The sequence below is a fragment of the Uloborus diversus genome, chromosome 8 (assembly GCF_026930045.1).
Source record: "Uloborus diversus isolate 005 chromosome 8, Udiv.v.3.1, whole genome shotgun sequence".
In the NCBI taxonomy this organism is placed as follows: domain Eukaryota; kingdom Metazoa; phylum Arthropoda; class Arachnida; order Araneae; family Uloboridae; genus Uloborus; species Uloborus diversus.
Window position 1 is genome coordinate 125,942,307 of NC_072738.1, and position 14,041 is coordinate 125,956,347.

Below are 14,041 nucleotides of genomic sequence, written 5' to 3' on the forward strand. Positions count from 1 at the left end.
CCTCCCCATTTCAGAGAAATTCAAAATAATGTTCTGATAATGAAATTTTTTGCTTCAATGGGGTCATTTCCAAAATTTTAAAATTATTTTTTTCTGAAAGAGCATGCTTAAAAACATAGGATCAGACCATTTTTTAAATAATTTCTTTAAGTTTAATATTTTTAAAAAATTACTTAAATCGGTGCTCTTTCATCGTTTAACGCTTCTGCCAATCACATCACAAATGATGAAATGCCATTCAGTGTTGCCATTCACAGTCCAAATTATTTAATTCACATCTTTACTCACGTGTATTGGCAACGATATGGTTGATAGCAAGCATAGAGCACAATTATACAGGGTTCGTACTCTATTTGGATGAAAAAATTCCATGACTTTTCCAAGACTTTTTCATGACTTCAATGAAAATTTTCATGACCTCATTACACAAAGAGAATAGCACTATTTAATCTCAAACTTGCTAATTTTTGGAAATGAGCATTATCAAAACGTTTACATGGAATGCCACAGTCTCATTGAAGCACTTACTCATAATGAAAAAAAAGTAAGTGTACACTTAAAAAACTAAACTATTCTTATTTGTCTTCATCATAAATTTAAGTAAAGTTAAAATGCAGTGGAACAAATATGGTGATGCTTAAATGTCTGATATTTTTTTTTTATAAACAGGCAGAATGATATTGAATGGGGCAAAGGTTGAATGAGTCATCACTAAGTTTTAATAAATTTGCTTCTAAAGTTGCCTTTTAGTGTCAACAGTGCATTTAATCATCCACATGACAGTATTTTGGTTCTTTAAAGTAAAACCACATAGTTTTGTTTTTTATGTTTATAAACCACATCTTTATTGAAAAAACCATTCAGCTATGAATCAATCTTTTGTTTCAAAAGTATACTTGTTTTGTTTACTTCTTTGCACATTTTCAAATGCATATAAATTATTAGGTTCAGAAATTCCAGAACATGTTTGATTAATGACATTGAACGTAGCAGTGGGTGGCATGGATTAGTTTTGCAGCCGGTATGTCGGACACTACTGTTTTAGAGAATTATAATTCCTCTTTTTCTGTATTCTATCGCCTGACTAAATATCTTTATTTTCTCAAACCTTCAACAAATTAAGATAAACTCTGATAAATTTAATAATAAAGTTCCTATGAGTGATGGAATCGAACTCGGATGCAATTGAATTGCATTTTTTTTGAATGGGCGGGGCAAAACTAAGAACGTAAATTTTGCTACTACAGAATATGAAACATAAGAAATGCTGAAAATAACAGCAAATTAAAAATAAGTGATGTCCAAGCAGTAAAATCACATTGCATAAAAAGGCAAGCGGCTGCTATAGAAGTGGATGCAATGAGATTTCAAAATTCAGATTTGATTTTGGGATCGTTCAATTTTCCACTTTTAATAGCTTTTATGAGCTATACTGTTAAATCACTCAAGATTTCTAATGCTCCCTCAGTTACTGTTACTTTCTCTTTGTTCAGGACATTTTTCCATGACTTGAAATTAATCTCCATGACTTTCAATGAAAATTTCAATTTTCCATGACTTTTCCAGGTCTGAAATTGGCTTATTTTTTTCCCATGACTTTCCAGGATTTCCATGACCCGTACGAACCCTGATTATAATTCGCTTATTGATTATCATAACGTGGAAATGCGGTTGATAGATGCATCATAGTGCACCATTTGTGACGTCATCAAGACCACGCCTTGTTTGAAAAATTGGAAATTTAAAAAAAATAATTAAAAAGTAACTGTTGGGAAAATGAAAGAATTTTCTGAGTCCATGTTATTCTTTTTGCTTATTCTATCAATTTCAGTGACAAAAAGTACTACTTTTGACTGAAGGAAACAACCCCATTACAAAATGATACAAATTTATTAAGAATAAGGCTGAAGATTTGAAACTGTTGCCAACTTTAAAGGATTTTTTAGTTAAATAAAAAACAAACAGTAAAATGTGTACAAAAGTTGTTGACTGCCTATCAAAAGATAATTTTCAGAGCTGCTTTCATATGTTGTCCACGAACACTTATCAGTTTGGCTTTAAAAATATATCTCTAGGATCATGCAAAAATGATTCACTACCTTTCTTCTCACAGCTCACATTATTCTGAAACACAGAAAAGAATATTAGAAAAGCATCGTATTTCCTAATAACATATTTATATTAATTTAGTGAGATAAAATGCTACAGAGCATTACGTTTTTAAATTAAAAAAAAGCAGCTTGTAAATGAATAAAATAGAATAAAAGCACACCAATCAAGACATAAATAACCTTTGTTGGTTTATAATAAAGTTAAAATATGCAACAGTTTACAAAATATAAATTCAGAAAATTCTGTCATTCTTTTGTGCTTAATCCGTACAGTCATCCATCGCTACTTCGATGTTTATAATAAAGTTAAAATATGCAACAGTTTACAAAATATAAATTCAGAAAATTCTGTCATTCTTTTGTGCTTAATCCGTACAGTCATCCATCGCTACTTCGCGCTTCAACTTTCGTGGCTTCACTACTTCGCGGTTTTTTCAGTTTTTTTTTTTTTTTCAAATTCAGTAACTAGCCTTTTGCATGCGCTCGTGTAAACCTTTTCCTACAAAAGAATAACAATGCATGTCTTTTTAAGTAAATCTGAGCTCTTCTGAGGCGTGTAGTTGTACTAGTTGAGGGAGTGGAGGTATAAAATCACGGAAGAAAGTGAAGGGAATCGCTGTCTCATTTTAACTGTTAAACACTAACTGGAAAGTATAAATCACTGTATTATTATTAGGGGATGTAAATGGATCTATAAATGGTGTTTAACAATGTACTAGCTTTGTAAGTTGTATACCGTGTATACTTAATACCTTTAATGAGAATAAATGTAGAGAGGCAGAACGGTCACTAACATACGGTCACTAACTGGCAATTAATTCATCATCGAACAAGTTGAGCTATTTTCATAGATTAGTAAATAGATTGTAAGAACTTCATGTGAGTGTGTAGTTTATTTCTCAATGATTAACCATGTGATATATATTTCATCTAAGTTTGTGCAATATATTAAGTAATACAAATGTAATGGTAGCAAAGGATGCTGTTTCATGTCTAGGGGGCTCTAACTATGTTAGAAACCTATTTAAGTTGTCGTAATGTAAGTTTCATGCGCTCTAATTAGGAAAATATTGGTTTTATAAATACAAAATCCTACTTTGCGGAAATTCAGTTATTGCGGTAAAATCTAGAAAATCTAGAACAAATTAACCGCGATAAACGAGGGTTAACTGCACATTGAAAAATTCATTTAAACTTAATTTTGATAGAGAAATTTTGTTTTTCTAGTGCAAATAGGGTAACGGCACCTGTAACAGACATGCTTAAGATATCTCTCTCAGGTTGACTCAATTTTCTGAGCCTTTTAATGTATTAGACTTTTTAAACACCGGCTGATCTTGCAGTTTCTGTTTATAACCTTCCGCCACTGCTTTGTAAATACCAATTTGCTCATAAAATTCACTCTGATAATACTAGATGGTTGCACTGTATTCATGGGCCACAGCAACATCCGTTTTACCCGCCTAAAATTCCTGTTTTTTTTAAAATACAAACTTATGACTGTCTGTTACTGGACCCTTGTTTATTATTGGTGCCGTTACCCTACATATATTCAATTTTTTAAGTATATGTAGCATGTTTTATGGGTTACAATGAAACCCCCCATTTTTAAAAACATGAAAAATTATACTCACTGAAAAAAAAATTCTTTCCTTTTTTTTTCATAGAAAATTTGTGCCTCAATATATTTTTTCCCCTCCAATCTACAATCAACACAAAGGGACTGATTTATAATTTGATAAATAACATACTAAACTTAAGAAAATATTTTCATTACTTTCTTTTCATTTAAAATGCAATATGTGTGTTAAAAACTTACTTATGAAGTACTGATAAAAAAATCTTAAAGCACAACGTCAAAAAAAAAAAAAAAAAAGGCAAGATCATAACTTGAATAAATTTATTTTAAAATGAAAAACCTTAGTCTGAAGAGCATACATTTGCAGGGTCTTCAACTACTTCTTGATACTTCATTGACTTGTAAACATCTCTCTTTTTCACGATGTACAGCACAATAATGTCACATAATATGGTGGCCTATTAAAAAAATTGGTTTTGAAAAACAAAATCATAAATAAAATGCATAGTTACTTACTACTAAACTAAAACAATTTTGTTTACTACTTGTGAAACTTACCACAGCTAAAAGCCCAAGGCCAGAACCAATGTTTAAAAACAATGGCACCACATTGAATTTTCCTCCTCTTCCTTGAGCCATGATGATAAACTTAATACCATATGCCTTATACAGTGTTCTCTGAGAATCTGTATAGTAATGAGCATATCTGAAACAATATTTAAATTACTTTTACACATAATCACAACTGTGTTATAAGTAAATGCTACCATGGGAGGTTATAGGGTAGTATCTGTTAATTTTTCATTTTCATTGCTTTTAAAATTTGGAATCAATTGCATTTCGATGTCTTGGTTTCTGCTGAACATAAAGCAAGAAAAAAAAAAAGCCAAATTCCAACATTTCCCTATTGTTAGTATGGAATCCAAAATCTGTTTCTTCAAATATCTCAAAAACCCATTTCTGCAGATACTGCCCTTTACATTTCCACAGCAGAATACTTCTAAGTACTTTTTAATAGAACATAAAATATTTTACACATCAATTACACTTATTGTACATGACATTTTAAAGGTTTTAGTTAGTTCTACAAAATGTTAAAATAAAATTCAGTATAACTTAATAGCAAATGTCACTAAAAGTGATTGTTCAATTAAATGACATTTCAATTAATATAAAGTAGTGTGTATATGTTATCTGAAAGACTGAAATTGGAGCATGTTGACTTTCATCGACCAAAAACTCATTGGGAATCTCAAGAGGTGAGAAAAAGTTACTGAAATGTGTCTTGCCTGCTACTGAATTTTTTTTTTCAAGATGGCATCTAACATCCCAAATCAAAACACATCTTTTGAAGACTAACTTTACTTTTCTATATTAATTCCAAATTTTAAATATTGTTACTTATTTTCTTTCAATAACTTAGCAGACACCACAGAGTATGTGTATAATGGGCTAGTTTCCTTCAATCAAAAGTACTACTTTTAGTCATTGAAATGGATAGAACGAGCAAAAAAAATTACACTTGGACCCAGAAAATACTTTTATTTTCCATACAGTTTTTTTTTTTAAATATTTTTTTAAAATGTCCGATTTTCAAACAAGGCGTGGTCTTTATGATGTCAAAAATGATGCAATTTGGCGCATCTTTCTACTACGTTTCAACGTTATGGTAATAAAGCAGTGAATTAAAATTACGCTCTACACTTGCTACCAATCATATCGTTGCCAATACACGTGAGTAAAGATAGGAATTAAATATTTTGTTCTGTGAATGGCAACATTAATTGGCATTTCATCATTTGTTATGTCACACGACAGAAGTGTAAACAATGAAAGCGCACCTATTTAAGTTTTTTTTTTTTTAATATTAAACTTAAATAAATTATTTTAAAAATGGTCAGATCCTATGTTTTTAAGCATGCTCTTTCAGAAAAAGATACATTTAAAATTTTGGAAATGACCCCATTCTAATCAGGATATTTAAGTAATATTATCAATTGATGAATAAACATATTTACTAATGAACAGAAATACAAAGCATGTACATGAAATGTAAAACATAAAGATGAATTAAGGATATATTTTTAGGTGCAAAACAAAGCTAGGTGCTAAGAAAGATAATAAATTTAAAAATTGAAAAAAAAAAAATGTGTCCATTTGTAGCTAAGCGGAAAGGACAACATAAGAATGTCATTATAAAAAGTTAAAATATACACTGCAAAACGTCTAGGCTGAAGGGGAATTGAAGCCATTACATTGTAGCCATAAATTTGTCATATATTGCTATAAACATGCACGACTGCACTCTTTAATTTTTGTTTTTCAGAAAATGCCTTTCAAAGTGAAGGTGAAAAATAAATAAAGAATTTAAAACAATCTGAAAACAAACCTAAAATTCAGGCCTGGAGCGATAGGAGAATCATCTTCATCTAATCTTCGAAATTCATAAGTAGGGAAGCATTTGGAAGCAGCGAAATCAAAGTTGCAATCCCATTTAATAATTATAGCAACTGCTGCTCCCTAAAAAAGTTTAGCAACATTAAATATCATTACATAAGCTTCAAGCCAAAAATTTGAATTCGTTCAACCACAAAACAATGTATAAATACCAGGTTACATACAACTTAGAAGATTGTCAATAGCAAAACTGATGACAATAAAATAAAATATAGAATTTAAGTGGTGATTGCTGCTAGAAGTTCGTGAAAGAGTTTTTTTTCTTTTTAGATAAGTTGATACGTTTTAGAATTTGAAATATGAGTAAAATTGTGTTTTTAAACGCATTTCATCCCATATTCAATACAGACTATAGGCATTTAGGCAAATCTAATGAATAATTGTTAATATCTGCATATTCAGTAAATTACCGCCCATTAGCCAGGGTTAAAGCAGAAATACATGAATTACACCGCTAGCTCAGTCATTTTCAGCCGAGGACTGCAGTTTCGTGCTGCAGTTCGGCTGGAAATGACTGAGCTGGCGGTGTAATTCATGTATTTCTTCTTTAGCCCTGGCTAATGGGCAGTAATTTATTGAATGTACCATGCCTTGCCATATATTTTCGAGTTGAACCGAACCATTGCTTCAGTCACTCGTCTGGTCTGTACTAATTTTACATTAGCTACCAGTTTGTTTGGCCCTCTTGGCTTTCATACGAGGTTTTCCATCTCCAGCTCAGTCATCTGCATATATTCCTCATTCTATGTAACCAATATATTTATCTCAACAGTTTTCCACAATAAAATGGAAATGTTAACACAAATTTTAAACAAAGAAGCTTTCTTCAATCAAGAGAATGCTTTTCTAAGTTGATGTTGAACAATAATTGGTGACAAAAAAGCACTAAATGCATACAAACTGTTAGTAACAATTTCCAATATTTGTAACTTTTTATTACAACAACATTCAGAATAAACCAGAATTTGGCATTGCTCATACGTGTTGGTGAACTTCTTGGTCCCTGTAACTAAAATCTCTGTTAATGTATTAAATTTTAAAAAGGAATAATAGTTTCAAAAATGAACAACATACTTTTAAAGCCAGTTTTTCATAATCACCTGGAACGATGTCTTTTAGCACAAAAATTGGACAAAGGGGATCACTGGTTGGATGATAATTACAACGCTTTAAATAGTTAGGGTCCTTGAAATTGGGAATGTTTCGTCTGAAATTAAAAAAAATCATCTCATTAATATACAAATTTTTAGCAAAGGAACCAGTCAAAGGGTGAAAAAACTGTTTCAATTGAAAACATACTAAGAATAGTTTAATGAATATACTGAGTGTCACCAAAAAGTGTATACCCACTTTGAATAACAATAACACAAACAATTATTATAGCACAGATGATTTTCAAACATAAAAATTAAGGGAATCAATGCAGAAACCAGCCATTTAACGTAAGTGTTCAAATTACTAGCCATTATGGTTCAGGAACAGCTGACAATGCTGACCAATGAAATACAAAACATTTCTAATCAGTTTGGTTGGTATTTGGGCACATTCCCTCTCAATAGTTACTAACTTAAAAAAAAAAAAAAAAAAAAAAAAAAAAAAAAAAAAAAAAAAAAAAAAAAAAAAAAAAAAAAAAAAAAAGGGCAAACCATGGTGGTAACAACATTAATCATGGAAAAAAAGTACCCTGATAATTTCCTGATTTAGCTCCAAAAATTTCTTGGATTTTACAATTGTGGCAAGCAGTAGATTTTAGATTGAAAAGTATGAGGTAAACAGTAGATTTTTTTATCAGAAAACAAGAAAGAAAACAGTAAGATGAAACATTCAAAGTACTTGAAGAATAAACTTTTCAAATTAAATTTTGTCTGGTTCAACATTTAACTTGTGATATTTGAAAACTTGCACTCAAAACGATTAGAAAATTTCAATTAAACCTTTCCAAATTGAGGTTTTAAAGAAAGTAAACAAATTTTATTTACAAGCCTTCTAACAAGCTTTAAAATAATCAAAAATTTAAAAAAAATACAATTCCAAACACAGATGCAAAAATATTGAGATCATCAGCTGTATGAAATAAAATATTAAAATAGTATCAATAATTACAGACATGATCCTCAGAACTTTTGAGCAAATTAAGAAATAATGAAAAGAATCATATCTGATTTGAGGTAGTTTTACAAATTTTTATCATTTTTTGTTGGGTTCTATCTCAAGGCTTTGCTGGTTTGCAGCAGTTAAAAATAATTTTAAAATGTGTATAAAGTTTGGCTTGGAAAAAAAAAACTTTCGTGTCAAAATGAAAAGAAATATCAGGAAGGAAAACTTCAGAGGTTTAGCAGTTAAAAATTATACTTTTCCCTGATATTTTGAGAATTTTTTAAAATACCTTGATATAATTCCCTGATTTTTTGCAAAAATTAAAATTTCCCTGAAAATTCCCTGATTTCCAGGTTTTTCCAGGTTGTGTTACCACCTTGCGAACATTTTACTACAAGAGCAGGATGCACAAGTGCAACATCAAATGTCCCATGCAGAAAGATTTGCTGTACTGCAGGCATTTATCCCTGGATGCAGGGATGACTCTAACACAAAAGCCTCCTTCACACCAAACAGGTTATTAGAAGCAACTAGCATAAAAAGTTTCTTTTGTAACTATTTCAATTACATAAGTTAAATATGAGTGAGTACTATGCCGGCAAGATGGCATACTGGTCAGGTATTGATCTCTTTCAGCCCTGGTCACCGGTTCAAACCCGGCTCAAATCGGCGGAGTTTTCAGGAGCAGAAAGTCATCAGAAAAAATTTTGCATAATTATGCAGCATGTTAAAGATTTCTTGAGCATCTATTTGGATTGGATGGTCTCAGTTAAATTAAATTCCTAGTGCACATTTGAATTGGTGCCCAGGTTTGGAATTGGGTGGTGCTACATGATAAACTAATTTTGTGCAATTATAAGTTTCCAGTTTTAATTTTACTTTTCAAGCATGAAGGTATTTTCAACTTCAATAAAGATCTGTGTAGTTTCAATTCAATATGTATAAAACATTCATACAAAACTATTTTAAAAAGTTAAAAATATGTATTAAAAATAACGATTGAATGCAGTCTGATCTTACCTTTTGATTTTAAATTTAGGGAAATCTACAAAGTTCTTGAGTAACACAGTGAAAGTCTTTGTGTTTGACAAAAGTGCTTTGGAGTTAAGCCTAAAGAAGTTTAAAAAACAGATTCAAAGAAAAAATACAAACATAAAAAATGCATAAATAAATATGTTTTCAAAATTTTAAATTTTTGGATTAGAACATTTCTTTTGGAAAAATTGCTACTTTGAAAGAAGAAAAGTCTAAAAAGGATAGAAACATATCCAATTTCCAGAAAGCTTTAATTATTTTTTTTCATCAGAAAATTTTGATTTGCAGTGAATAAAAGGATTGCTTCAAATTCAGGATCAAAATTTAATTCCAAACCAGTTACTTCAAATCATAAGTAAGTTGAATCACTTGTCTAAGAAAGTGAGCAATCAAAGCAGAAAGAATTAAAAAAAAAAAAAAAAATTAAATAAATAAGGTAAACACACCAGTAGTGGCCGCTTCAAGGTTATTTATACACTTTGAAGAAAGAAATGAGCAATAATAATGTGATTAGTATAGTGGTACAAAATGTAACTATCATATTGAATCCATTTTATTCATCAGTTATTTGAATTTAAAGTAAGCAATGTAAATTCTTCGGATGGAAGAACGTCAGATGGCCACTACTGAAATTTCAGATTTTGGAATGGCCACTAATGGACCAAATTTGAGGATTGGGAAAAAATGGATATAAAGTTGAACAAAGTGAAATTCTGGCATTCACATTTTTAGAAAATGTGACGATTAAGGAAGAGTTAGGCTATAATAAGCTCATTGAGAGAGGTAATTAATATTGTAGACCCACAGTTTAAAAATATACCTCACTGTGGCCACTATTAGTACTTTTTAAACCTTGAAGTGGCCACTACCAAACACTGGCCACTACTGGTGAATTCCTTACTATGAGTAGGGAAACTATTACAAAACATTTTCTTTTTTTTTGAATTTCCTTGAAATTAGTCTTATTTACTACACATTTTTAAAAAGCAAAAGAAAAAGCAACAAAATAATAAAAATTAAATTTCCGTTTAGCACCTCAAATGGAGGAAAAACTATGATGATTAATGATAGCTGGCTTATATTTTTATACAAATACTAGAGGACTCGACAGACGTTGTTCTGTTCAAACTTTGTAAAGTTAAAAAAATTCAATAAACTGTCAAGTGTTTGAACCGTTCTGTTGAAAAAAAATAAGTAAAAAAAAAATGTTTTTAGCTGCTATGGTGTCAGAATAGGTATATTTATTACAACTTGATTTATATAATGCCCACTGAGCAGTTGTTTTATTAACTTTTTTTTCTCCCGTACTTGATGGTTTGTTCCTTCAGCATTTGAAATATTTCGCCAAACAAACAAAAAATACAATCAATTATATTAACAGTAGCTTTAAAATGTAAGCAAATGATCACGCAACTCTATTGTTTGTAGCCAAAGTCGCCAAGCCACCATTTTACTGTAATCCAGCCGATCAGTGAGCGAAGCCATCTCTGACCGAAAACTTTTAAAACTTCATATTTTGCCTAATTTGTTCTTTCCACCAAAGATAAAGATCTTCCACTGCACTGATCTTTTGTGTACAGAACCACCCTGTTGTAATTTATCTGGATGAAAAAAAATTTCGTCTTTAAATTCCATCATCATTTCCTTTAATAATGTACTGATTAGTTAGATAATCCTTAAAGTATTCTTGATGTTGGTGCCAAAACTCAGATGCATTTCAGCCGAGAAACAAATGTTGCTCGGTACAGTACTTTCTAATTAGTTAGGAAAACCTAAAGCACCGATCCGGTCACATGGTTCAACTACGACGACAGAACACACGTTTTGCGTGAACCTTCCAGTACTTTATTTTAAAATATATCACGGGGCCTAAAATCGTTGCTTTCAAGAAATGAAGGCTTCAATCTCTCTCTCTACATTTTATTTATTCTAAATTGACATATCATAGTAGGAAATTTCTTTACGAAAAGTAGAGCTGGCTTTCTTATTGTCCTTTGGCAACGAGTTAAATATTTATTTCAGTTCTCGCTCAACAATAGGTTAAAATAAATATTTATCATTTGGGAGATTATAACCATCCAATGTTTAAATTAATTAATTAATTAACGAAAACGTTTCCGATTCGATCCATCGCGCTTCGAAACCATGCTTGCCACAACTTAATTTACACACAAAAAAATTGATCAAAATCGGTCCAGCTGTTTAAAAGCCTTATGGTGACAAACGTCCGCACAGAAGATTTTTATATATAAAGATTTGAGATTATTAGCTTTTAAAGCATGACATTATCTCAAATCTATATAGAATCTACAGGGGGAGCTAAAAAAAACAAAAACATATGACAGGAAAAGCAATTCTAGAAATTTTCTTTCATTTAAATTGATAGGAAATTGATTTTTTTTTTTTTTTTTTTTTTGTTGGAAATCTTGCAATTTGAATGTAATTATAAAAAAAAATTATTCCTGTTCTTTCAAAACCTCATTATTGCCTTACATGTCACAAATAGCTATTCATTACAACTTAATTATTGCTGTTTGTGTGTGAAAGTAAAGTACATTCAACTATGGAAACAAAGAACAATATCGAACGTTGCAGTATGATTATGCTGTGGAAGACATGATTAGGGTGGCTCTATTGGAGATCACCATGACACCCAAAAAATTTCCTTACATGGCAAACTTTGTCTGATCATTCGGTAAATTTGGATAGTATTGCTGTTGTTCTTGATTTAATCATTCCTATTAGCAATGCCTAATATCACTTTTCCTTAGATGTAATGTTGTTATGTGTGCACGCTCATAACAATTGTTGCAAGTTTTGTCGTGCCATAAATTTTTGCATTTTTTTTTTTTCCAAAACGACACAATTTGTACAAAAACTTGAAATTTGAGTTCTCTCTATTTTTCTTTTTTGACTTTACTTATATTTTAATAGAAAGTTATATTTTTATAAAATTTTGAAATTAATAATGCATAGTTGAAACTTTTAGAAAAATAGATCAATAGCGAAAATAATAATAAAATTATGTCGGCATGAATAAAAATGACAAATGGGATCTGTCCCGTTCATGTGAAGAATAATGGTGTGTCTGTGATGACAATCACCACTGGTTGTTAGAGCTTTCCTTGAAATGCAACAAAACAGTAATTCCAAAAGACCCAAATCTCTACAGCAGAAAAATTACTAAAACGAGGTGATAAGTACACAGCTAAAACATTATTCTCAACGAAATATCCTTTTTTTTAATTTTAGAAAGCACATATAAAAGCTGTGAGAACCTTAAGTGCACAAAGGCTCTAAAACTGTCGCAAGAAGGAAAACTTTAAACTATAGCATGAAATCAAAGACAATAAAATTTTTCAGTTCTATAATAAGCTTTGCTATTTATACTATAACTTTCTTTGCGGATATTGTATATTTTACAGCATTCAAGCTCCCTCTAAAATTTTGTTACAATTCTCCACAAATGTAATCTCCTGCAATTTTTGGTCACAATTTTCAACGACAAACTTGCAATCATACTCGTAACTGATCATCCAGTAAAATTCGGAGTTTTGTTCAACAAATTAAAAATTTGATGAAAATGTGCAACAATACTTGATATACAATACTGAATATTTTTAGGTCGTAAAAATTAAAGCTGCATCTCAAAAGTCCAAAACTACAGTAACTTAGCATTTTTAAGAACTGCTTTAGACCTTGTCTCATTTTATTTAGAAAAAAAATTCAAAAATGATTTTGGCTTTCGAAGACTAGAAGAACCTCAAATCATTAACAATGAGTGATTGTCACAGAGCAAAGGCGCCCATATAGGGAGGCAGGGGGCTCCCCCCCCCCCTTAAAATATAGAATTTCCTTGCTTTCAGCAATTTTTTCTTTGCAAAAGTGCAAAAACATTTCTTCTCCAGCCATTAATGAATAAATTATTCAAAATGTCAAATTTTAATGACTCTAATCTGACCTGAAATCTACTTCCATGGGAAAAATATCCTGCTAAACCATGGTTAAAATATCTGAGCCCCCCCCCCCCTTCCAATTTTGCATATGGGCGCCCAAGTCACAGAGTGATATTTATTGCCATTAGGAGTCGTCCAAATGATGCCATGTATTGAAGGGGGAGGGAGGAGGTAACAAGAAGTAAGACATCACACTTTTTATAACACTATGTTTATGAAAAATGTGGCCATTGAGGAGGGAAGCAGAGGGTAAGGTGAAGTGATATTTTTTGATGAAGGGGGGGGGGCAAATATATTTTAAAAAAGTGTGACATCATTTAAAGACAGCCTTTTAGTTCATCAATTTAAAGCTTAATACTACTCAAATTGCGTTCAAAAAATTGAACAAGACATACAGTGGATTTATGTCTCTTTCAACTGGACACCAGCCAACTATTTCACAGACTTTTTTCCCTTTCTGCATGTCTGAAAACGTACATTTACCTGTAAAAGCACCTGAAAAAATAATCATAATTAAAATCCTTATCGTAAAAACCATTAATACTATTTATTTTTTAAAAAATAATAATACGTGCGGCAATGTAGATAATTGGCAGCAACACAGAAACACATAAATTGCATGTGAAAAGTCAATAAATGATTATTGCCGCCCAATTGCCGCCAATGGTTTTTATAATTATGTTACAAAAACATTATTGAGTCATACTTAAGTACCATTTCCAGTTGGAAGTGTATGTCCTGCAATGCAATCACTGTCAGTTTTACATTCAGCACCATAAACACTGGGATCCTAAATGAAAATAATC

The 14,041-nt window shown here is 30.9% G+C and overlaps 1 protein-coding gene across 1 annotated transcript in view; it reads right to left on the minus strand.

Annotated features, from left to right (window-relative positions):
* Positions 1 to 1,640: 1,640 nt before the first annotated feature.
* Positions 1,641 to 14,041, minus strand: part of LOC129227624 (P2X purinoceptor 4-like) — a 30,450-nt gene continuing 18,049 nt past the window's right edge. Inside the window, 8 exon segments of the mRNA XM_054862215.1 lie at positions 1,641 to 2,124; positions 4,050 to 4,148; positions 4,249 to 4,396; positions 6,080 to 6,210; positions 7,222 to 7,354; positions 9,265 to 9,354; positions 13,631 to 13,730; positions 13,950 to 14,025. Coding sequence (XP_054718190.1) covers positions 2,047 to 2,124; positions 4,050 to 4,148; positions 4,249 to 4,396; positions 6,080 to 6,210; positions 7,222 to 7,354; positions 9,265 to 9,354; positions 13,631 to 13,730; positions 13,950 to 14,025 — 855 coding nt within the window. The 3' untranslated portion in view covers positions 1,641 to 2,046.